General features: G+C 45.1%; 2 protein-coding genes across 4 annotated transcripts; both read right to left on the bottom strand.

The window, feature by feature from the left end:
- Window positions 1–908: 908 nt before the first annotated feature.
- gnrh3 (gonadotropin-releasing hormone 3) lies at window positions 909–2,879 on the bottom strand. The gene is made up of 3 exons (XM_076141735.1): window positions 2,242–2,879; window positions 1,327–1,407; window positions 909–1,026 (listed from the first exon to the last, which is right to left on the bottom strand). Exons 1-3 carry the CDS (start codon window positions 2,434–2,436, stop codon window positions 973–975), a joined length of 330 nt encoding a protein of 109 aa, XP_075997850.1. The 5' UTR covers window positions 2,437–2,879; the 3' UTR covers window positions 909–972.
- A 48-nt stretch (window positions 2,880–2,927) lies between these two features.
- Window positions 2,928–23,210, bottom strand: LOC142991669 (receptor-type tyrosine-protein phosphatase epsilon-like). 3 transcript variants are annotated; one of them, XM_076141764.1, is made up of 22 exons: window positions 22,996–23,210; window positions 21,565–21,657; window positions 16,981–17,234; window positions 13,979–14,050; window positions 13,763–13,859; window positions 12,960–13,033; window positions 12,380–12,516; window positions 12,118–12,208; window positions 11,898–11,974; window positions 11,775–11,811; window positions 11,432–11,529; window positions 10,864–10,983; window positions 10,199–10,362; window positions 9,151–9,286; window positions 8,781–8,930; window positions 8,336–8,429; window positions 7,902–7,978; window positions 7,602–7,736; window positions 7,262–7,387; window positions 6,887–7,038; window positions 5,309–5,444; window positions 2,928–4,823 (listed from the first exon to the last, which is right to left on the bottom strand). In XM_076141764.1, exons 4-22 carry the CDS (start codon window positions 14,043–14,045, stop codon window positions 4,749–4,751), a joined length of 2,043 nt encoding a protein of 680 aa, XP_075997879.1. In that variant the 5' UTR covers window positions 14,046–14,050; window positions 16,981–17,234; window positions 21,565–21,657; window positions 22,996–23,210; the 3' UTR covers window positions 2,928–4,748. The 3 variants fall into 3 exon arrangements, with proteins under 3 accessions (XP_075997879.1, XP_075997880.1, XP_075997878.1); XM_076141765.1 differs by lacking the exon at window positions 21,565–21,657; XM_076141763.1 differs by lacking the exon at window positions 22,996–23,210 and having other exon boundaries at window positions 21,565–21,752.
- Window positions 23,211–23,848: the final 638 nt, after the last annotated feature.

The raw sequence follows: 23,848 nt of genomic DNA, 5'->3' as shown, positions 1-23,848 counted from the left end.
TGTTTTCCTCCCAATAACTTTGTCAAAGACGGCACTTTTCAAAAAACCCTCCAAGTCTCTCCTCATCAAAGGAAATGATTGTGTTATGCAAATTGCAACTATGAATATTAAACCAACGACGTGAGGTATCACAAATGAACAAGCATTGTTCTGGAAGTGCAATGGAATGTGGTTTAATTTCTCTTTAATTCTATGTGCTTTTATAATGTTCACCTTTTCCCAGTTGTGCCAGCGGGTTTGGGTTCATTGGTGTGCATTACAAGCGCGCTCTAACAATGCAGGGCCTCCCCGGTGTCAGCACAGTTCATGAATCCTGGCCCCTTATGCACCAGGCGATTAGTATGGTTCTCTGTCTGTGGGGCTTTGCCAGAAAATGAGTTCTCTTTAAAACATATGCCCCCTGCTGATTCTTTTCCTTCCCTGATATGAAATTCCAATTTTTATAATGAACACCAATTTCCTGTATGGAGAGGTAGGAAAAAAAGTTTTACACTTCGTCTGTTTTTGAATGAGTGCAGTTATCCAAAATGAGCCGAAAAGAGACAAATTTCTCCCATTTTGGGCCTTAATCACATCTCCAGGTAGGAATATCAGCCGGTATAATTTCTTCATCAAGTATTCACATGGCTGCCGTGGCAGAAAATGGAATTACCAAAGCTGTAACAAATTCAATTAACTCATTGATTTCTAATAAATTGGCTTAATCGCCAGCTGTTGTCATGCTAAGATTGTTGTAGCACAAGTTTGCCAGGCTTGTCGGTCGTGACTGCAGTACAAAGTCAATTAAAAGGCTTTGAAAAACAAAAAGGATTTACACTTAAATGGCATCATTCCAACTGAAATGACCAGAGATGAAAGATGAGCAAAAGCAGGATTGACAAATTTTTATTTCTATTTTACACGGAGGCAACACGGAACACACGAGTGACAGCATGGAGGCGAAACATGAGGCATTCACATGATCCATGGCTTTCATTTGTAAGGGAAACGTTTCTTTCTGCTGAAATCACTGGAATCATCATAAATCTGAGGGGACAGAAATCAAATCTTGGTGAACGTGTTGAATATTTCATCTGATATGCGTTCACATTTTTATTTCATGCACAGTGTTTTATTAAAGGAGTCAGAGAGAGTTAGCTGCACCTTCTCCACATTTAATTAATCATGGAAAAATTCAATTCATGCAAAAACGGAAACAAAAACACAGAGTAGCAGTTTGTATGTTGTCACTGTCACTTTGCCAAGGAGGCTCACAGCTGCAGTGTGCATTAATATTGTACAATTGAAGTAGACAATGGTCATAAATTATGTATACTAGGCACTTACGACATCGTATGGTCTGAGCCTCTCCTGGGTTTGGGCACCGGCCTCCTCAGGAAGAGACACCACACCGCCCGGCCCCATCATCTAAGCACAGCCACACACACACACACACACACACACACACACACACACATACACACACACACAAACCAGAGCCTGAGCCGAGCTGTAATCTGAACCGGGGAAGACGCGAGCAAATGTTGTGCAATCTGGTGAAACGTTCTGAGTGTGACAACAAATTAAATCAAGAGAAACACAAACACAAACACAAACACAGCGTCTGACATTCAAACTGTTACCAAGTAAATTAATCCTTCTTATAATCAATTAAACAGTCAGAAATTATTCATGTTTTAATTTTTTTTACATCAATGAGGTGAAGACTTGAAACACATTTTCCTTTATTCCTGTAAAATGTTTTGTAAAACTTCTAAATCTTTTATTAAATGAATGTTTTAGTTTAGTTTTACTTTGTATTAAATAGCTAAATTAACTGTAATAAAATCTGATTAGGAGAAGGATTTTTTAAATGTATTCATTTATTTACTGATGACATTTATTAAGAATTCTTATTATTGGCGTGAAACAAATCCTCCTGTTTTCTTCTCAGAGCTGTTCGGGCCGTTTATGATTCAAACTATTCAATCTACTTTTTACACTGCTTACAATTGAGAGTAATAATTTTCGGAAAAATAATAGGAGTGTGTGTGTGTGTGTGTGTATGTTTTGCTGACAATACCATTTTCCTGTTGGAAGAAAAACAAAAAGACTAAAAGAACTCAAACATGGAGACAGTTTGAATTCCTCCTGCTCAGCGAGTAAATCAGCCTAAATCTCTTTCATTAGAGTTTCCCAAGTATTCAAAGACGCCATCATCTTCCTCAGCTGCTTCTCCTAATTGACAAACCCCCGACTCACCCTGATGGTGGCCTCCAGCTCCCCCACGCTCCTCTTCCCGCCCGGCAGCCACCCGTAGGACCAATGCTGGGCGGCGGCCACCTGAACCGCCAACGCTAACAGCAGCACCTGAGTCATTGCGTCCATTTGAGCTGGGAACCAAAGCACTCGCAAAGCTCCATCAAACATTGGCAAACAACATTTCAAGACAGCCATTAATAAGCAGAAGTAATTGTAAGTTAATGAAAATGGAGACGGAGTTCATTTAGGCAGCGACTCACCTCTGCGTTCGCCTTGTTAGCATGCGGCGCATTAGCCAGGCGGGGGGCTTTATAGGTGTCACAGGGCCGTTGTCAGAGATTATAATCCTCTCTCTCTGCAGGTGTGACACATTTCCTGACTAATGGGATACAAAATACTACTAATGGAGTGCTAAGACGTACTTACACCACCACCAGGGCCGCGGTAATCAAAAGAGCGGTGACGTCTGACGGAACAAAGGAGGACGTGGAGGACGAATCACACGTTTGTCTTCATCTGTCATTTATTGGAATCAGCTTTTTAGCAAAACAAATAGCTCCTTAACTCCGGAAAAAGATTTAAAAGGCGGGAATCATCACTGAAGATGCGTTGTGCATTATGTTACATAAGCTGCAAAGGCCTCGCTGTCGTTACCCCCCCACCCATCCCACCCAACCCACCCCCAAGCCCCATTACTGCACAATTAAACGTGGAAAATGAGGTCAAGCAAACCAGCAAAACCTCACTGATGGTTAATGAGCAGGATGAGGAGTTATGTACATCAAATAAGCAACATGATACCAAATATGAACCCAATTCCAGGATAATGAAGGAACAAATACAATCGGATGGTCTGGACCGCAGACGAAAGACTTCAAAGCTTATTGCTCGACAGACGTAAACAGAAAGAGAAACGCTTGGTGTTTAGATACCAAACCAAACTGCTGCCTCTTACACACGCATGCACGCCTCAGTTTGGTTCTCACTGCACATATTTCTCACTTATCTATAACAATTATTCACTTTTCCTATGGTTAAAGGTTCTCAAACTGTGGTGCGCGTACCCCCAGTGGTACGCCAAATAACTCCAAAAATCTCTCAGAAAATTCAATATTCAGAAAATCAAAAAATCTCCACAATTGTGTTCTGTGGCAAATTATAAACCAATTATTGATTTATTCTGATTTTATTTTGATGGTGAATGACGTTTTTCATGTTTTGCAGGAAACTCCACATGTGCATCTGTAACGTCTCGTGCTCCTTCTGTAAACTTGCACATGTGCTACATACAGGCGTGTCGGTGCTTTGTTTCGTCCACAGTTTGTACATCGCCACACAGTTTGAGAACCACTGCTTTATTTAGAACATTGCCCATAATACTTAAATGAAGACAGACGTATGATAAATATCCATAAAATTCTATCTTGGGTACCTAAACGTAAACATAACATCATTCTGGCTTATATCTATTAAAATGGTGTCACCTGGTGACAAGTTTCCCACGACTAGAACCGTCTTTCTAATCAGAATGGCACTGCTGTATGCAAACGTGCGTGTAAAAAGTCAGCTTGTTCTCTATAAAATGTTGCAATGTGAGCAGAAAGATGCGGCGTTAGACACATATTTGTAGAGATTATGTGTTTGGATACGTGTTAGTATGTGTGGCCTGATTGCATTTTGCAGCGTCAGGCACCAATCCACTAAATCAACATCGCCACAGGCAGAAAAGAAACTTAGAGAAAGTTGAGTGATATTGCAACAGGCAGCAGCTGTTAAGTTATTCGCAGACAGATGTGAGGTAATTTGCTGTGTCTAATGCAAGGAGATGTATCTCAAACTTTATGTTGAAAAGTCATAAAGATCATAAATATTATTCACATTTAGCACAAGTCCTCGTCGTTTCACCCTAATTATAAAATCACACACAGTTTGTCTTCTTCTCCGCAGTCACTCGTTATGTTGAGCGGCAACATAAAGACAATATAAGCAACACAAAGGCATGAGGAGTCCACATTAAAGCCTAAATGAAGGAGAACTGCAGGGACTCTACAACACAGGAGCAGCTATGGTTACTTATAGAGTTATTATAGATAAGCAGCGACCATCACATACTATATTCTATACATTATGTACAGTGCTTAGAGTGGAAATACAAGTAGAGCCTCAAAGCTTCTCATCGGCCTTCAGACTTATGCAAGTAAACATAAAGCTTTGTACATATTCAGTGACACGTTATTGAGTAAACCCTGATATATTTTACATTTTGTATTCTTTTTCTTTACATTGAATGACTTAATGATCCCGCCCACCCCGCCTTCCCCCACGCCACAGACGTGTTCAGTTATGTTACACTTATGTTACATTAAACCTCAGAGCTGTAATCGAGTGCAAAAATGTAAAAAGGGCTTCGGTTTAGAAAATAACATTCAGGAAAAAGTTGCATAAGTTAATCTGACAGGAGAATGCAGAGCGGCGGCAGGCGGCGGCGCTGCGGCGTGACGGCGGCGCTATTTAAAGTTGGCGTAGTCGGAGAAAATGTCGACAAAGTCTTGAACCACCCTATAGCAGAAGTCGTATTGCTCCTGGAAAGAAAAACGACAAGAGGGAGGCGGAAAAGTGAGAACGTGCAGACACAAGTGGAACAGACGGAGCCAAGGAGGTCACAGAGGTCAAAGTTGGTTGTTAGTTTGCAGCTTTACACCCAAAAAAGTTGGGAAGTGACTTTTTACAAAACATAGAATGTGGATTTCTGATGAGAATCCAGGTCCAGCAGCAGATTTAAAATAATTCCTAAACATTTCAAGATAAGTTTTCCCTGCATGTTTTTAACAATTTCGCCAAAAATATAACGTATAAAAATTATTTAATTAAACATTTTTTAAGGAAGTTTTCCCAATATTTCTGTCAAATTTATCAAAACTAAAAAACAGAAAATGACAGAAATCAGAAATCTTACAAGTTTTCATTTTATTCACATCATTTCTTTCCAGCCTTGGCGAAGGTATGTATATGTGTGTATGTGTATGAGTGCTGCTTTGTGTGTGTGTGTGTGTGTGTGTGCGCGTACCACAGTCTGAACCATGTGTGGTCTCTGCATGCGTAAACTCTTCACCGTCTGAAAAACGTCCAGGAGGCCTTCAGCTTTCACGCGCTCCAGAATGTTACTGAGGGCGATGAAGGTCCCAGTCCGCCCGGCCCCCGCACTGCAACATGAAGGACGGAACCATCAGCAAGCACATCACATAACGCCGCGCTGCCCAAAGACCTTTGAAAAAAGCACCAGGATGCTAGCAGAGTGGGATTCTTTCCTTGGGTGTGGGGGGCTTGCGGTGTTTATACAATATCTCCGCCTGCAAGTTTCCGATGAGCTCTTTAAATAATGAGAATCACTCGGAACAATTTAGACATGCAGCTCAGCCAGAAGAGGGGATTTGAAATTCTAACAACTTCTCTCCAACACGCGCCGCGATGAAATTTGTGTAATCTGAGCAGCACATCCTTTTTTCCATTTAAATGAAAGAAAATGAGAGAGAGAGAGACAGAGAGAGAGAAAAGTTCGGCGGGGAAAAGGTGACCTTTGTGTAACGGCGCTAATAATCATCCTCACTTAAAGAGAAGCTAATCCAAACGCTAACACTAATCAGTTTGGAGGCTCGGCGTTTGACTGAGTCAATGTTTACAATGACGAGTGAACGGAGAGAGAGATGGAGAGATGGAGAGATGGAGAGAGAGAGAGAGAGAGAGTGGGAGGGAGAGTAAGAGAGACGTGCGATTGGGAAGAGGAGTGTAGAGAGAGACGTTGGGGATTGCAGCGGGTTAGCCCCATTCCCGCGGGGGCCAAGAAAAAGCTTTAAAAAGCCCCTCTTAGACGAGCGGTGATGAAGGAATAGCAGAGAGTGATGACACCATTTCCTGTCGTTAGCTCATCTTATCAGATTAATCATAGTGGGAGTCAGAGGAGATTTCACTTTGAGAGGTTTTAATTGACTGTGAATCAGTGGATTGGATCAATCCCACCGGGGCGTGCTGCTTTAGAATCACTTCACCTGCAGCGAGGTTCTGATCAAAGCCTCAGCCGCTAAGTCTTTATAAGGGATCACATAAGTGGTTTAGGCGCAGAACACCAGGTCCACTAAGGGAAATGTAGGATTCATTGCGACGGACGTCTGCGGGAGAGCAAACGGGCCGCAGGAAATTCTGTCCGATATCATTCTGGACTCGGAAATCAGAATCAGAAAATGTCCAAAGTGCTCACAGTGAGGAAAACTGATGAATTAAAACGTTTAAAGAGTTAAAATGCTCCAATCTGGACTGGATTTGATTTAAATAAAGAGAATTAAATCACAACTATTTGAGATTTCAACCCCAAATTTCAGATTTTCCCTGGAATTTAAGACATTGTTCCTCCTTTACATTTACACTCAAGGAAAGGAAATCTCAGAGAATGTTTTCCTCTTGGTTTTATCTGGGAAGCAGCCGGTGACTGCAGTGTAAACCGGAATATAACGAAGGGAAATAGAAATAAAAATATGACAAAACAGATCTGCTAAAGTGAAGTTCAGGTGTGTTAAAATGCAGGTTGGTTACTTTCCGGCTCAGTCATCACATCAGAGCTGCGTGGCTCCGCTCAGCTGAGGCTCCTCACCTGCAATGCACAATTATGGGATGGTTTCCAGACTGCTGCTGCTGCCTCTGCACAGCAGCGATGATGTCAATCATCCCTCTCCCCTCCGCCGGTATTCCGATCTCAGGCCAGCCGTGGAAGTGGACGTGCCGGACGTGCTGCGACTGCTTCTCCTGCCGAGGTCGGAGGAGAAGGAGGAGGAGGAGGAGGAGGAGGAGAGAAGGAGGAGGAGGAAGACTTAACGGTTATTTTTCCCATGATGCAATCGTACCATTGAATTTCATAAATCTTTAACTGTTTTTCATTTGGAAGATTGCGTGAGGAAGAAGCAGATAAATATGTGCATTTGTGATGTTTATGTGAGGGGAGTGTGCTGCGTGGGAAGGAGGCACGTACGGGTCTGTAGGTGAGCAGCATGTCTTTCAGAGTGAACGTTTCACACTGAGTGTCTCCCGTCAGCTCCACCGTGTAATCTCCAAATGTTACACTGCCCTCTGATGGCCAATACTGGAAACACTTTTCCTGGCGGAGGGAAAGGTCAGAAGGAAACACAGCTGAATAAGATTCCTTTACTTTGGCATAAAATCCATATTTTGCTTTAGAATTTCAGGAGGTGTAAAGTAAAAAAGTCAAGTCATTTAAGAGGGGAAATAAATAGCAACAACACAGAGCGAGAAACGGAAGAATCGGATATAACAACTCCATTTTCCAGCCTGTTCTTCCGTACTGTACCTACCTGCTCCCTCTCCTTCAGCTCCGTGAGCATAACGATTGAGTGGCACCTCCACTCCCACACCATCCTCCAGAAATCCTCCACCGTGTGAGACAGGGGGCCCTGGGTTGCGATGAAATAGTCCTTCTGCCTGTAGCCCTGCAGGGAAGAGTCATGCAGCACAACAACACACTTCAGAGCGCCAAACAACAACACTAGCTTCTTTTTTATTTTTATATATTTGCGTCTTTTGTGAAGGAGACGATACGGTTTAAATAGACTTCTATGGCAGAGCTATAGAAGAGGTCGTGCGCCAATGCTTACATCAATAAAGGAGGCATTGATGTAGTCGGTGAACTCCTGTCCTCTCTTCACTGACAGGATTACTCGGTTGAAGTCGTCTGCAAGCGGAAAACAAGGGAAGAAGAAAAAAATGAATAAACTTTCCAACGTCTGATTCCTGATAAAATAAAAGTTTGAAAAGAATGACGGGGGAAAAAAAGAAACAGCTTAATAAAACTTTCAGTGTTTTATTAAAGCCAGACAAGCCAAAGCACATGTCGGCTCGCACTGTTAGAGGAAGACGTTGTATCCCGTCTTTCCCCTTTTGGAGATGCGAGCCGTGTCCGAATGTCGCTGATCACACAGACATGGAATTGTTCAGCGGGATATCCAAGGGCCGGCGTCTGCGGTGCTACTTTTTTGATGTTACTTGTGATGTATTATGGAGGTGCTGGGAGTAACGGAGAATTCCTTACACGGAATGATCTGCAGCACACGGTTCTTCTTCATGTTGGCAGGGAGGTTCCCGGTTCTCATGTTCTCCTTCATTATGCGCACGTTGGTCAGTTTCTGTTGGGAGCAAAGACGAGGGGAGACGAAGGGGGAAACGGTGAAACACAGGATTCAACAACAACAGGTGAAGAGTAGCACAGAACAGCCGTCGTAAATATATATTATTATTGACAAACTATGAGGAAGAGGAGCAGGGACTGTTACTGTGGAGAACCAGCAAACCTCCAGTAAATTCTTGTGCCGCCTTAAAAAAAAAATTCTGTACGATTCACAAGCATTGATATTTCTGACGCCACGAGCGGCACCCTGGGCAAGTTTTCCATGAAAATCTCTCTCCACGCACGGTGACGTTCCAGGATTCACAGGCGACTGAAGTGCTTAAGAACGACTTCCTCTCTCTCTTCCTACCCTGAACTCCTCCTCCAGGCCCAGCCTGTCGTGGGGAGCCCGGGTGTTGTGAAGCCTCTGCAGATGGCCCTCCAGAGAGCACACATCTAGCTCTGTGTCTCCATACAGGTAGTACTCCAGCAGAGCCTGGTAGATGAAGGAGTACTGCATCTGAGGAGGAACACAGAGAGCGTGAGGAGGAGGAGGAGGAGGAAGAAGGAGCAGAAGAGAAGTTGGTTTAGTTTGCCAAACTATTTCTCCCCGTCTATTTTAGAATCACACGGCATGTTGCTTCTCTCGCGTCCTTCCCCGCTTGTTTACGCCACAAACCGGGGCGTTGAGTTGAGCTGTCAGTCCGAGGTACAACAGGTCGTCCGGGGTCAACGCTTACATCTGTCTGGATGAGTTGACAGCGCTGCTCTCGTATTCTGCTCACAAAGCCGAAGACATCCACCCTCTGCTCCATGTGCATCATGTCGATCATGCTGTCAATGACAATGAACGTCCCCGTCCTCCCCACGCCGGCGCTGCAGGAGACAAACAAGGAGACGAGCAAGGAGACGAGGTGTTTGTCTGCAGCCACTACAACATAACATGTACGGAAAAGAACAAAGACCGGTCCGTGTCGTATTGATTCTCCCGTTCGCTTTCGGATTTACAGCCATGAAGGAAATGAACGAGCTCAGTGGAAGAATACCGACAAATAGAACTCTGTGTTTAACTTTAGTGCGAGGTAAAGAATGAAAGAGCGTTAAATCATTATGTGAGGGTTTTCACCTGAATACCTTGTATCTCTGGTTTTGGAGAGTTTGGAGCAGAAAAGTAACAATTATGGAATTAAAACATGTACTTAAACCATCAAATTAAGCAACTAAGAACTACAACTGCCTCATAAATGTGAAGGAAGAACAATATTAAAGTAGAAAGTAGCAGAAAATGGAGATACTAAGTAAAGTTAACAGCTAATTCCCCCAACTGAACCAAACCTCAACTGTTGATTTCTTTAGGATTCCTTCCTTCCACCCTGAGCCTGAGCTGCAGTCAGAGTCGTGCATGTGTGCAACCGCTTCGCCACAATCTCCCTCTAATAGATTTACAAGGGTCATTTCCGCAGACGGCACCTTTGGGAGCAGCGAGCCGGGACTCCCCGACGGGGTGCTGCTGCTGCTGCTGCCTCTTCAATGGGCCCCATTCAGGAGCAGCAGCCAGCTCGGCTCCCTCAGCACCTGTTGCTGCCACGGCCCGCACGTTTGCTTTACTGAGGATTTACACTGATTGACCAGACAAACAGATGCGGCGCTCATTCCAGGCCGGCTCAAAGACGTTGATAACTCCATTCATCTACACGTGAAATCACTTCTTCTCTCCTCTGTAGAGTTAAATCCCGATCTAAACCCTTAATGTCTCCGTCCATCTGTCCGTCTGTGTCTTATTCTTACCTGCAGTGCACCACAATGGGTCCAGCGTAGGACGGGTTAACAGTCTTGACCTTCTTGAGGAATTTCAGCATGCCGATGGGCGAGAACGGCACCCCGAAGTCTGGCCAGCTGGTGAAGTGCAGCTGGGTGACGAGCCGCGGCGCTCTGGGGCCGTCGCTGCCCTGCTGAGAGGCACACGGGCAGGACAGATAACGCAAACGCACAATGGTGTGTGTGTGTCTGTCAATAGGAATGTGTGGTATGCTGATCATTTGACGCTATTCCAATGTGTTTCTTTGACACACGCACACGCGCACACACACACACACACACACACACACGACTGGAACTATCTTTATATGTAACACTATCCATTTTCTGTATTCTTTTAATGACATCATAAATTATCCATAGGTTCTATTCCAGTTCATTCCCTCTTTATTTGATTTTAAATACGGAGCAAAGCATGAATTTGTTCTATTTTCACAAGATTTATGGCTCCAATTATCTTTATTATCTTATTTTCCTTATATTCCTACATTATAACTACATTTTCAGTGATCTGCTGCAGAGTAAAATCAATCTTTACAGAACATTTAGGGTAAATCTGTAAAGGAAGTGGTTTATTTTTATTTTTTCCATTCTGCTCTTTCTAATCTCCATCATTTACTCGACTGTTCACTCACATATTGGATGCAGAACTTCCTAATGGTGTAGTCCACCAGCACAGTGAAGTCCTCCATGGCCACTCGGACGTTCCCGTACATCCAGCAGCCTTGGTCGGGCCAATACTGGTAACACTTCTCCTGCAGGACAACAACAACAATAATAACAGGCGGCCATCTTTCACAGGCAATCAGGGGGAAGATCGGTGGCACTCTGTCAGTCAATAAGTTCTCCGCTGTGATGTTTCAACTCATTAACTAGACTCTCAGACTAATTATCATCGAGCCTCTCAGGATCTTATCAACAATTATTCCGTCATTGATCCCCGATGTCTCTGTTCTGCAGTATCAAACCTGCTGCCGGCGCTGCATTGATCATCCCTCTGAGGGGAAATTTAATGTGATGCTAAGTAATCTGCTGGGTGACACTCTGGTATGGATTCTAATTCGGCCGAGGGTCAAATAAATTACGCCCGTGACTTTGGGTCATGAGAAGACAAAGGGGGGGCCGGAGCTTTGCAGGGTTGGAGCACAGGCAGCAGTGTGTGTGTGTGTGTGTGTGGAGGTCCGTCTCAAGGAGCAAACAAACCTCTTTCCTCTCTTTCAGGTTGGTCAGCATCACTATTGTTGATGTTTTCTGCTCCCAAATCATCCGCCAGAAGTCGGCCAAAGTCTCAGGCTTTGGTCCTGAAAGTGGGACGAGAGAAGTATGATGCAAACTGAGGCACGACGAAAAAAATGAGATCACAGTCATTTAACTCATTTAGATTTAATTTGAATCTATTACAGGATGAACTTTACACTTATATTCCTTAATTCCAGTTAAGTTAATATTTACTATTACTGTCATCTAAATCAGTATTAATATCCACCTTGTAAATCCAGGCAGAGGGAAATAGGTCAGTCTATATATAAATACATTTCTAATTTACCTTGGGCCGCAATAAATTTGCTCTTCTCTTTAAAACCCTGAGTGAGGACAAGACAGAATTATTGCCAAACTGCTCGATATTGCTGCATTTAAAAAAAAAACAGGAGCCGTAACGATCACTCACGTCTATGTAGGAGGCGTTTATGTAGTCTGAGCACAGATGTCCGTCTACGTGGCTCAGAACCACTCTGGTGTGGTCATCTGTGGGCGAGAGAGAGAGAGAGAGAGGGGGAGAGAGAGAGAGGGGGAGAGAGTTGTTTTGATTTGGGCCATCATCGCCTTCCTGCCTTTAAGTCGTGGTGATCGATACATTTATTAATAATGTCTGCGGCTGCTGCACTCACAGGGTAAAATGTTTGGGTATCTGTTCTTCTCCCGGTTGTGCTCCCTGCTGGACTCCTCAAAGGACCCAAGGTGGTAATAACAGGGCAGCGACTGTAAAGAGACGACCAAACCTCAGAAGACAATAAAGACATTTATTACACATTCATATCAAGGAACTAACCACATAACTTTTAACGGCCATTTCTCCTACACATCTCAGGAGGAGTGAGAGATCTTAGCGACACACACACACACACACACACACACTGCGGCTGCACCTACGTTGAACTCCTCTCTGAAGAGTTTGCCGTCGTCCGCAGAGCGTACGCGGTATTCCTCCTCCAGAGAGTCCAGCAGGATGGGGAAGTACCTCTTGGATGGCGAGGGAGACCTGGGGAGGAGGACCACCGTCTGCTCCCCTGTGTGAGGAGGAGGATATTGCGGTCAGAGCCTGTAACGTTTCCCAGCAGAGGACATTACGAGCGCTCGCTGCACCTGCGAAAACAAGCCTGATGGCCATTAAGACTTCCTACTTTTGTGGGTACACGACAGAAATGATTTCTTGAGTCGTAAACATGCCGCCGCCCGCCGCTACATGAAGCTGTCGTAACTCTGAATTTGGCCTTTCCATTTATTTCTCCTGTTTTTTTCCCCCCTCCTTACTTGAAGTGGTGTTTTTTTATGGCTCCCTTCCTGCCTGCAGAGCTAAGAGTCAACGGAAACCTTTCCAGAGATCACGGACGGCAGATCGTGAAACTTTCCCCGAGTACATAAAAGAATGTACATTTGAAAATGGAATAAAAAAGTATTTGGCGGGGGGGGAAGCGTCTTGTGTTCGTTTCTCGAAATGGGTTTATTGTACCTTGTTCATCCAAGAAGCCATTCGGAATCTTTTTATCCACCGAGGTGACGAGAGCTTTCCTGTGGTTCTTGAACCTGCAGTCAATTAAGCAGAGAGAAGAAGAGAGAGAGAGGATGAAGAGGATGAAGGGCAGATATCACACACAGCTGCTGAGCACATAAGGCCGGTAAACAACAAAACGCCAATAATCCACCATGTGAGCGAAGGAAAGCTGCTCCGTCTCATGAGGAGCGGCGAGGACGCGGTCAGGGCCGGGCGCTGAATGAGCCCAAGACGACCTCGCTGTTTGTTTGCCTCCTTACTTGGGAGCTGCAGCTGTTTACCCATAAGGCTCTGCTCACCGCCTGTTTCCAACCCCCAACCCCCGCACCCTGTGTCCTCACCTGCCACCATGCACACACGCGCACTACAGAGAGTGTGTGTGTGTGTGTCAGTGGTGTGGCCTTAAGCCCTGTGACATAACTTGATTTGACCTCAAAAAATACTTGAGGTCATTTCCACATAAACAAATGTTTTTGGAATCACATTTTAGTGTATTTTCATCAGATTTTATCATTTATCAATTAAGAAATACAAACATTTTGTAAAAGTAATTTATAAACAACTAAGCAATTTGCACAATTTTATAAAGAAAAAATCACAATTTTTTAAGTGTTTTATAGATTACATCATGACTCAAAAGTGTAGGACTCGTGCGTGTGTGTGTGCGTGCATTTGTGTGTGTGCATGTGTGTGCGTCTATGTGTGTGTGTGTGTGTGTGTGTGTGTGTGTGTGTGTGTGTGCATGTGTGCGTGACCTTCACCTGAGACAATAGATGGTCAGGAGCACGATGATGATGAGCAGCAGGGAGATGACCAGAGTGGAGGGCAGCACGTGAGCTCCCTGGTGAGTGGGGTTCTCTGCGCACACACACACACACACACACACACACATTTACATATTCATCTCATCTCAAATTCATCAACAATCAAAACAAAACAATCTCATCATGGTGTTTTAATCTTCATGTTGTTATCACCTGCGGTTTGGTTCCCATGAGAGGAATGATTCAGGGGGGTGGAGACTCCAATCAGGAACAACACCATTGTCACTGTGCATGAAAGGGAAATGATGAAGAGTTTAGACAGCGCACTTCCTCACATAATCCACTAGAAGGCAGCAAAGGAATATGAAACGTCTCCTGCTGGTGATGACTCTGTGTGTGTGTGTGTGTGTGTGTGTGTGTGTGTGTGTGTGTGTGTGTGTGTGTGTGTGTGTGTGTGTGTGTGTGTGTGTGTGTGTGTGTGTAGACCTGCAGCATCATTGTGAAAGCAGCAGCAGCTCATCTAAAGCTCACATCCAGACATCAAACAACGAATAACAGGAAGATAAAATCACAAACCAGTTCCTCCGTGGGATTTTTGGGGATTGATGGAGACTATTTGAGGCTAGACGCAGGATTTGTTAGGTCGCGTCTCCACGCATCAGGGCAAAGCAGGACATACACACTTATTGTGGTTGCAGTGCAAAACCAGACTCGTTCTTCTTAAACTTTCCTGCTGGAAGCGATTAGTGATTAAATTGAGTCCCGAGCTTAGAGGCTCATGTGTCAGGCTCCTGGCGACATTAAAACTCAATCGATTTCCGCACATTATCCTTTTTTTAGCCGTCGCAGCCAATCTCCTACCAAACCTGTGCTCCCCGCGCCTCCTCCCTCCTCCTCTGATCTCTAAATGAAAGCAGGGGAGATGATCAAATGAAGCCAGCAAACGAGAACAAATCTGCCCCCCAAAAAACCAGAGAAGGAACATCTGAGAGGCCTAATTTGTCTTTTTTGTTCCAAGTCTTGTCTCGTTATAGAGGTTGGAATAACTCAACGTGTCAATTTAGCCCTGGTAGGAGAAGCGGGGACACCGAGGGAGCTCATTTGTGATGTTTGAGCCAAATGGAGAGTTTGGTATAAATACTCTTTCTAGAAACCGGAGCTAAGTGATAAAACTCTAACAATGTGCTCAGAGACAGATTTATGTCAAAACATATGGAGGATTATTGGTTAAAACATTAGGGGGCATTTCTCTGTGCAACACTATATGGTACAACACACACACACACACACACACACACACACACACACACACAGAGGGGTGCAGTCAAGGGTGACTAGGGTGATTTCCATTAAAATTCTACCCCAAAAAAGGCCTTGCTCATCATTATCTGATTCCCTCTGTTCAGGCTTTGGTGTCAGATTTCCAATACGAATAACACTCCAGCGTGACAGGATGTGCTGATGTACGCCATTTACCTCCAACAAGGACGATATGTGTGTGTGTGAGGGATTTTGAGGCGGATCCTGATCGTAGTTTCTTAGCCATAGACAACCATTCAGACCAATTTTAAAGCCGATTTTACTCTAAAATATTGTCCGTTTTTTATCGTAACCATCTTTGTGAATTAAAAAGGTCAAATGATGGCTTGTGCACGTTTCAAAAGCCAAAAATTAATTCCTTGAATGAAAATTCATCACTGTTTCGGCGCTTTGTTCACGCCTCACGTTCACATGCCTGCGCACAAACACACACACACAAGTCCCACAGCCAAAGGCTACATATGTGATGCACCACTGAAGGAGCCAAATCTCTCCCCAGTGTTAACAAGCTGACAGCATCGGCACCTGTTCCCACACACACACACACATACATGTACCCACTGGGCGAATTGCATTCACTCACACAGACTCATGCTGCAATTCATGCTGCGTGCACGGGTCACTGAGCGGGCGACGGCGTGTCTGTCATTTCCTGGCAGGCTATGGTGTTTATGAAACCCAGAGTCGAGCTGATATGTAGGCTGAAGTGCTGCTTGGAGCTCGTGGAGCCATTAGAAATGAAAATGTTAGAACAAATTGCACCGGATCTGGGAACATGAAGTGCAGTGTGACTATCTGACCAGCAGGGGGACTCGTAAACATGTAAACAAACAGGAACCTCACTATTGAGTCCTACATGGAACTGGACAGAATGATACACAGCACACGTTTGGCTTTACTGCATGGAGACTATATAAGAATAACTGTGTAATTCAGCTTCCTGGTTTGTGAGTTAGCATTTCTAAATGTCAACGTGGCTTCCAGATAAATCAAAGGAGAGATCAAAAGACTGATATTAGCCATTTTGTTATGAATAATACCCATTTGCTTCAAAGAGCTTGCATGTTCTCTGTATCGTGGCGTCTCAAGCCATAACAAAATACATCAAACAGATAAACTGCATCCACTCAAGTCTCTGCACGGATCAATACCGCCTCAAAAGACAAATTGATTCCGCTTGGCGCACAGAATAGAGGACATATCTAGTACACAAAAAAGATCTCTCCTTTTTTCCGAGAGGGAGAACAAAAAGGAGAGAGGGAGAAAAAAGAGAAAGCGAGTCACAAGAAACAGGCACCACTTCTAGCTGTCAAAGGCTGAGGAAGAGGATGAAGTGGAGCAACAAACACGCCGGGCCCGAGTGTGGCGGAGGAGAGATGAGAGGAGGAGACGGGATGAGACGAGCGAGAGGAAGAGGAGGGGGATGGGGGAGCGCGACGGGAGGAGATGGATGTCTGCATTCTGGGTTTTGGAGATAACAGCGATAATGGGAAGACATCCTGAGCGCACAGAGAGGCTGTGAGAAAGCATGAAGCCGCTCCGTCTGCTAAATCAGAGCAGACGGGCCTCAAACGCAGCGCGAAGTGAAGAAGAGTGAAGTGAAGGGGGTCTGTGTAGATAATGAGACATATTCCAAAACATTATCACACTCTTCCTCCTCCTCTTCCTGTGTTATTGTATCTTTAGGTTGGATCGATGCATCTGCTGCGGAGTTTAGGGTAGAAACATCTGGATGCGTGATCTGGAAACGCGATTAGCCTCAGCTGGAAAGGAGACACCATACATGTGGCGTTCTTCCCCATTAATGGATTGGATTTCTATTGATTCCCTGCACTGATTGGAGTTGTAATGAAATTGACCTGGGCCGTGGTCAGAAGGATTAATAGAAGACTTACACTTCCAAGCAGGCAAAGGCCAATGAGATCAGGTATCAGTTGACCCGCCGGTCCATAGCAATCACGTAATCCCCGTCCCCTTCCTTGTTTGGCCTTGTTGGAGGTTTGTCTTGGCTCCTCGTCCCGGTCACATCTTCCCTGGGGACACCGATGCTGGACGGGTGAGATGTTGCTTTTGGTTCCAGGAGGCCCCGATGTTTTGCTTTTTCAGAGCCTCAGATTGGGATGATGTCGTCTTTACACGGAGATAAAACCTGGAAGATTGAGAAAAGGCACAAGTTAGGGATGATTAACGGTCCGCTGGTGTTTCCATGTGCAGCGAGTCGGGCTGATTCCTCCCTGAGTCGTTATTCCAGCCTGATTTATGGAGAAAAATCGTCAATACTCAATAGAAGGTGGTTTGCTTCTGTGTAGGCACTTTGCTCTACATTTAATCAACTGGGGTTAGTGTGTGTGTAGGGGTGTGTGCGTCGGCGGGCAACAACTCTACCACACAGAGAGTTGGTGCAGCGCTCGGATCGCTTCCACCCGCAACGTACACAGAAAGCAATCGCTGCTGCATCCAAAACAACAACAAGCCATTAACCGCTTGAGCCTGAGATGAGAAACACCACCGCCTTCCCTCCGCCTCCATATTTCTTATTCCACTGAGCTCATTCTGGCAGTCAGCATCTCGTATAATATCTGATTTTAGGAGAACCACAGTAATAAATCTGGAACGTTCACAGTGAAGGATTGTTCCGTACGTCTTAATTCAGCGGGCATAAACAACTTAGGGCTTTATAGAGAGCTACAACCACCAGGGGGCAGCGGCTTTAGGGACGTCCATCTGGGCAAGGACAGTTACTACCCCCACTTCCATTTGCCCAGTGCCTCAACACCGATCTATGTTTTCGTCTTTATTTGTTTTTCTCTTCGTAGCGATCATTAATCTTGAGCGAGATCGGTAATCTTCAACTACGCGAAACTAATGTTCCAAGTATTAAGAGGAGGAAGTCCCACAAAAGCAAATATCTGTGACTTGACTGCGACGCTCATAATCACCATTTCCCCCAATTAGTGCTGCCAACGCACACAGCCTCTGGATTTGTCCATAATGTAGCAGCGCGGCGACGAAATAAATGAATAAATAATAATCCTAAAGTGTGTTGGAATTAGTGTATCATAAATTTCTTCAGTCTCCACACAAAGAGTGTCTGTGTTGCCTCGGCGATGACTAAGAGAGAGCGCATGCCTCTTTACACCCACTCACTCCTACTCCCCTCTGCCCACAGGTGGCCCGACACAAAGCCGTATTGTTGAGCGTTTGGCCGCTGCGACTCGGCGGAGCAAGAAGGAAGAGAGCAACACAAGAGGTGAGCTAGTCTCTGGACCCAGCTGGACCGGCCCACTGGGTCGTCTGGACCGACGCTGAAGGAAAAAGGGAGGGGAAGGAAAACCTGGAAGAGCAGCACTGAACTTGGAGTGTTGCTAAATGAAATGGATCTACTTCTTCTCTCCCTTCCTGCTATTTTAGGCACTGTCTCTTTAAGGCCCCCTCCTCCCCCCAGCCTGCTCCCCTCTGATTGGCCAGCTGCAACAAGGACAATCATCTCCCCAGGTGTGTTACATGCCGATGTCAACATATTACCTAGAGGTTTGTCTCTCTCTTTTTCAGTGTAAACCTCAAGTGTTATTACACCATTTTGTTTTTTATTGCACCATAAAATGAGAGAACATTGTTTTTTAAAGCAGCTTAGGACGTAAAGGCTTTAAGGTAGCACAGCGCTGCCCCACTTTCACTGCAATAAAAGAGTTCAGGCTGTATGGATGTGCGTGACACATGTGCAGGCGATTTGCAGAGAGGTCATGCCGGAGTCACACAGTCCAAAACATCAACCGGCACGTGACCTCTGAACCCGGCACACAGATGCAAATCCTGTTACAGAATCTGTCAGTCAAAGATGAAGCACAGCCCAGCCCAGCCAGCGAGAGAGGGGAGAGATAATCGCTCATCTCCACCGCTTCAATAAAGATACGGCTCCTCAGATCTGATTTAGAGATCTGATATGAGATGAGTCATCAAGCAGAGGTGGAATCGGCTTCACAAACACAAACTAAGCTGTGTTCCTCGCTCACGTAATGTTATTAATAATAAAAAGCCGCACTAAATGATAACAGGTATGAAATATGTATAGATCCTGATAAGTTATTCATCCTGTAGCTCACTTATGTACCTAAAGGTCCTGTGGGACACGTTTATGAAATCTTTATCTTGTCTTCTTTTTATATACAGCATGTTTCTCCATTCGATCCATAGAAGAAGAAGAAGAAGAAGACGTGCTCGCGGCTCACAGTTACCGCAGGCACAAGTGTTTCCTTCTGTGCCACTCGACCCATTGACTAAGAGGGGAAATGTGCAGGTCATTAAAGTTTTATAGGAGTGCAGTCGCCACACGGCATTCTGGGTCATCGATTCAAACTGAAACACCGAGAGCAGCGGGGCGGCGAAGCACGACGAAGCACGACGGCTAAGAAAAGCTGATAGTTCTGATTATAGGGGAAAGTTCTGTTACCCTATCTGGATTTAGATTTGTTGTTTTTTCTTGATTATGTGTATTTTTTAAGATAGGATTCAAAATGTAAACAGTCCAAGCGGTTGCTATTCAGGCCGAGGGGCTCTCACACACCCTGAGCTCAAGGAGTTAAGAATGTATCCAACCACCTATTCAGACTTCCTCACACATAAATCATGATGTCTTCGGCCCTGGAGGCGGAGGAAGAGTGTGTTTTGTTTGTCTGTAATGAAGAAATGTGGGCCGTCAGCGAGCGCAGAAGGAGCGGCCTCTGTGGACGAAGCTCCACGTCGAGATCAAGCTGAGGTTGCACAGCGTGTCCGTCACTCACGCCGCGGCGAAGGATCAATACATCCACCGCAGAAGCACAAGCTGAAGAATTCATGGAGAGATCTTTGGAGGCATCGCTTCTATCCGGAAGAAATCTTCAATTTGAACCGTCTGACACAAAGCTACTGACAGGATAATAAGAGAAAGCTACTGCCAGAGTTAAGATCTTTGTTATTAGAGATGACAGAGACGATAAGTATAAAACTTTCAAATGAAAAGAGTTAAAAGATTAAAGTCACTTCATCACCATGTTTGTCCCCAAAGGGTAATCGGTTCTGAAGCAATGAAAATAGGTTAAAAATACAAGACTATTTAACCACCAGTGTTTCCCTGCAGTGTGCACGGCGATGTTGCAGATAAGGAGAGTAGAAGTGTAGAAGTGGAATTTCTTTGGTAAGTTAAAGATGTGAAAGTGTTAGAAACGCCCCAAAAAGTACAAGACTGATGAATGATTGTTTGGCCGACCTCCCAAATTCCGTCCCCTCGTCCTCTTTGTGGGAGGTATGGGCAGACATGGAGCCGGAGCCAAACAGGGGCGATATATGGCAGGTGATTTACTACCGGGGCCATTAGGGTTGCCATGGCCGCCTGTTCTGGAACCACCTGGCAATGTTCTAGCCAGCGGGCCTGTGGTGAAGCTAGCTGTGCCAAAATCACGGACACGGCTTGGGACATGGCCCCAGAATAGAGTCCGGTGGAGGCCTCTGGTGGACGACCTTTGCTCCCTGAGGTGTAGCAAGGTACAAGTCAAGCAGGTCAGCTCAGGTTTGGTGCTAGAGACCAGAGTAAGGGGTCTTAGAGAGACAGTACTTCAAACTAGACCCCCTAACAGGTCCCGATTAAGAAGGCTGACGTTCTGGTATGTTCCTTTCACAAGAGGCCACTAACTCCTGACAGTATTAAATATAAATACACAGGACGATGTAACACATGTACTGTATGTGAGATGTGCAGACAGAGTGAGGTCAGCACTCTTCAGTTACACAGCTTCACTCGTCCCTTTTGTACGATGCAGACGTGACCCCATTCCGATTTCCTGGCTGTAACCTCGTCTCGCCCGGTTTCACCACGAGAGCGTGAGACTGCAGCCAACGTCTTCCCTCACCACCCGACACTGACGGCAGCATTTCCCCTGCGCTTCCCCTTTTCATGCCACAAGTCAGTCGCTTCCGTTGCGAAACACTCGACTCAGCACGCAAACACTCAAAGCTCCAACTGTACGTTATGCACAGTATGTCTGATAATAGAGTTACACAGGGAGTCAGACGTGTATCGGTCTCTGTTTAAGAGTGAACGTGAGGAAGAGCATCGCCCCAGCTCACAGCCAGACGCCTCCACGAGTAACACGATCACCTCCAACACTCTATCAAGCTCAAAGATTAAAAGACAAGAGCTGCTTGGACAGTTCTACACTGACTCATGGACTCAACGCCACACCGGAACAGACACACACACACACACCATCAACTATGCTATAGCGTTCATTTTATCCTATAACGTAATCGTCTGATACTAGCAGGATACAATGGCACAAAGACTGATTCACACCCATTCAAGATTCAATAATTGTTATTCACCCCCTGTGGTGAAATGAGTGAATGGTTATTATCTCACACACACTGATTAATACGGCTGATTTAAACTTCCATTAATCCACAAACCCCCCAGGGTGCAGGAGAACATGAGGAAACGTACAAACCTTCTCCCTGCATGAACCTTTAACTCCTCTTCACTACGATAAGATTCATCCCAAAGATCTCCAATTTAACACCGATTCTTCAGGCCGACCGTGCTGTGATGGTGGAGACAAAGGTTTAACAGAAAAGTGCAGATAAATCCCCCTGATGTCTGATTTTTAGAAATGAAACTCAAAATACAGTATGGACTTCAGAGGGAGAGGAAGAGAGAGAAAGGAGAAGAGGGTTTGATTTGATAACTTGCTACTTACCAAAATTCACACTTAAGAGGAACTAAGTACATAAAGTGTCCTCATATTAACTCAAACTGCATGAAGTTCCACACACACACACCCCTCCACTCTGACCCACACTGTGTCCAGCTGTAACATCACATCCTCCATGTTTATGAGCCCCATGTTCTGTTATTCAGCATTAAACTTCCCTATTCCCAAAGTCATTGCTGCAAAATTAAGGCTTTATTAGCATGCAGCCATTCCTAATGTATTCCCAAGGTGAAACAATGTGGGCTATGTAATATTCATGCCACAGATGAGGACTGGGAATCTAAAATTAGCCTCAACTTTTATTAGGCCATTTAATCAGGGATGGAAGTGAAGGCCACACTGTTGTGAATGAGGTTATGGTGGATGAGGGACATCTAGAACACACACACACACATATGTGACGGCGTACACACTTTCCCCATGTTGCAACAATTAGGACAAAGTATCGCCTGATTGTGTGTGAATGTCACTCTGCAGCCACATTAGAGCAGGAAAATGACTTTGCATCCTATTCCGCCTTAAATGGCTGCAACAGAATGTCTGAAGCGAGGGAGTGAGAGGGGGATTCTGCTGAGTGAGGACAGAAGGTGGGGACAGAGACAATATGCTCCAAATATAGAGAACATGTGGAGAGATGTTCTGTTTTGATCAGCTGACTGCTTAGATAGAGAAGAGGAATAATAATAATAAAGACAAATCAGGTCTGAATATGTTTGCACAGAAGATGGATAAACTGCTATGCTATCAAAACAAGCCTCATAGTGTATGCTACACACACACACACACACACTCCCTCTCTCCTCGCAGCCTGCAGGCCTGTGATCTTTTCTGTCTAGACCGGTGAAGATGCTGCTGCCGCATCCCAATGCGCCGCTTTCCGCCATTATTTCGGAATTTTACTTTCATTTCAGAGGAATTCTCCGGTCTGCATTCCACAACTGAGGTGGGAATCGATTACACGTAAAAAAACAATCACGTGTGGCCGCGGGTCGTGCGGCTCTGCTCCACTAACCCATATTTACTGAGCCCCGTGTTGCGTTAAGAGCGTGGATGTTAATGCGTCCATCTGTGCGTAATGAGGAGAAAACGGCAGATTTACGCGTCAATCCCGTAAATCTCTGGCTCTTGTTTGTAAGCATCTTACCGCGCTACTACACGATGACCTACCCAGCAGCTGATGATGAGGATGATGATGGTGGTAGTGGCGGATTCCGACGCCTGCGTCGTTTGTTATGCCGGTCGTGTCATTGGAAATAAAAGGAAAACAACGAGCCAGGCGGTCGATTCTTCCACCCCGACACCAGACGGAGGAGCTCCGGGTTCCTCTGCTGCTCGCCTCCCTGCAAACCCTCCGAGGATGCGCTGCTGTCCCCCCGCCTGCCTGCCTGCTCGCCCGGCTGCCTGCCTGCCTGCCTGCGCTCCACCGGGTGATGGCGTCGGAGAGCAGACAGCCTCCCCCACCTCTCCCTCTCTTCCCCTCCCCCCGGGATCAGATCAGTGTATCAGGTGGAAAACAAGCCTCAGCAACATTCCTGCATCCTTCGCATGAATTACATAGGCAAAAGGGCGAGGTTGTGTTTACTGTTCTCACCACGTGACATTCAGCATATACATGGATCAATAAACGCAGTGAGCATCAAAAAGTCTGTATGAATATCAAAAATAAACCGGATCAACATGGATGTGTTAATTTTAAAGCACAGTCACATTCCTGCAGCTCCTCTGGGGTCTGAGGCTTCACACTGACATCATGCCGTCATTCCCTGTGGATCACTAGTTTAAATCATGACTTATAAATATCAGGCTCCTAAGTTTCAAGTCTATTAGTCATCTTCACAGTGAAATACAGGGTTGATCATTATTTAAATGTCTTCTGACATGGCAGCAACAACCTATTGATATTTGTGCAAAGTACTCAGCATTAAGAAAATAGAATTATAGTGAACAGAGTAAATTAAAAATATAAAAAGACCCGAGTGCTGGAGTAAAGTGACTAAGGTGTTGTAGGTCAACAAACAAA

The sequence above is a fragment of the Genypterus blacodes genome, unplaced genomic scaffold (assembly GCF_046128005.1).
Source record: "Genypterus blacodes isolate CSIRO-AG114 ecotype Tasmania unplaced genomic scaffold, CSIRO-AGI_Gbla_v1 ptg000020l_1, whole genome shotgun sequence".
Taxonomy (NCBI): domain Eukaryota; kingdom Metazoa; phylum Chordata; class Actinopteri; order Ophidiiformes; family Ophidiidae; genus Genypterus; species Genypterus blacodes.
The sequence above is the reverse complement of the archived record's forward strand: the minus strand, read 5'-3'. Positions and strand labels throughout refer to the sequence as shown.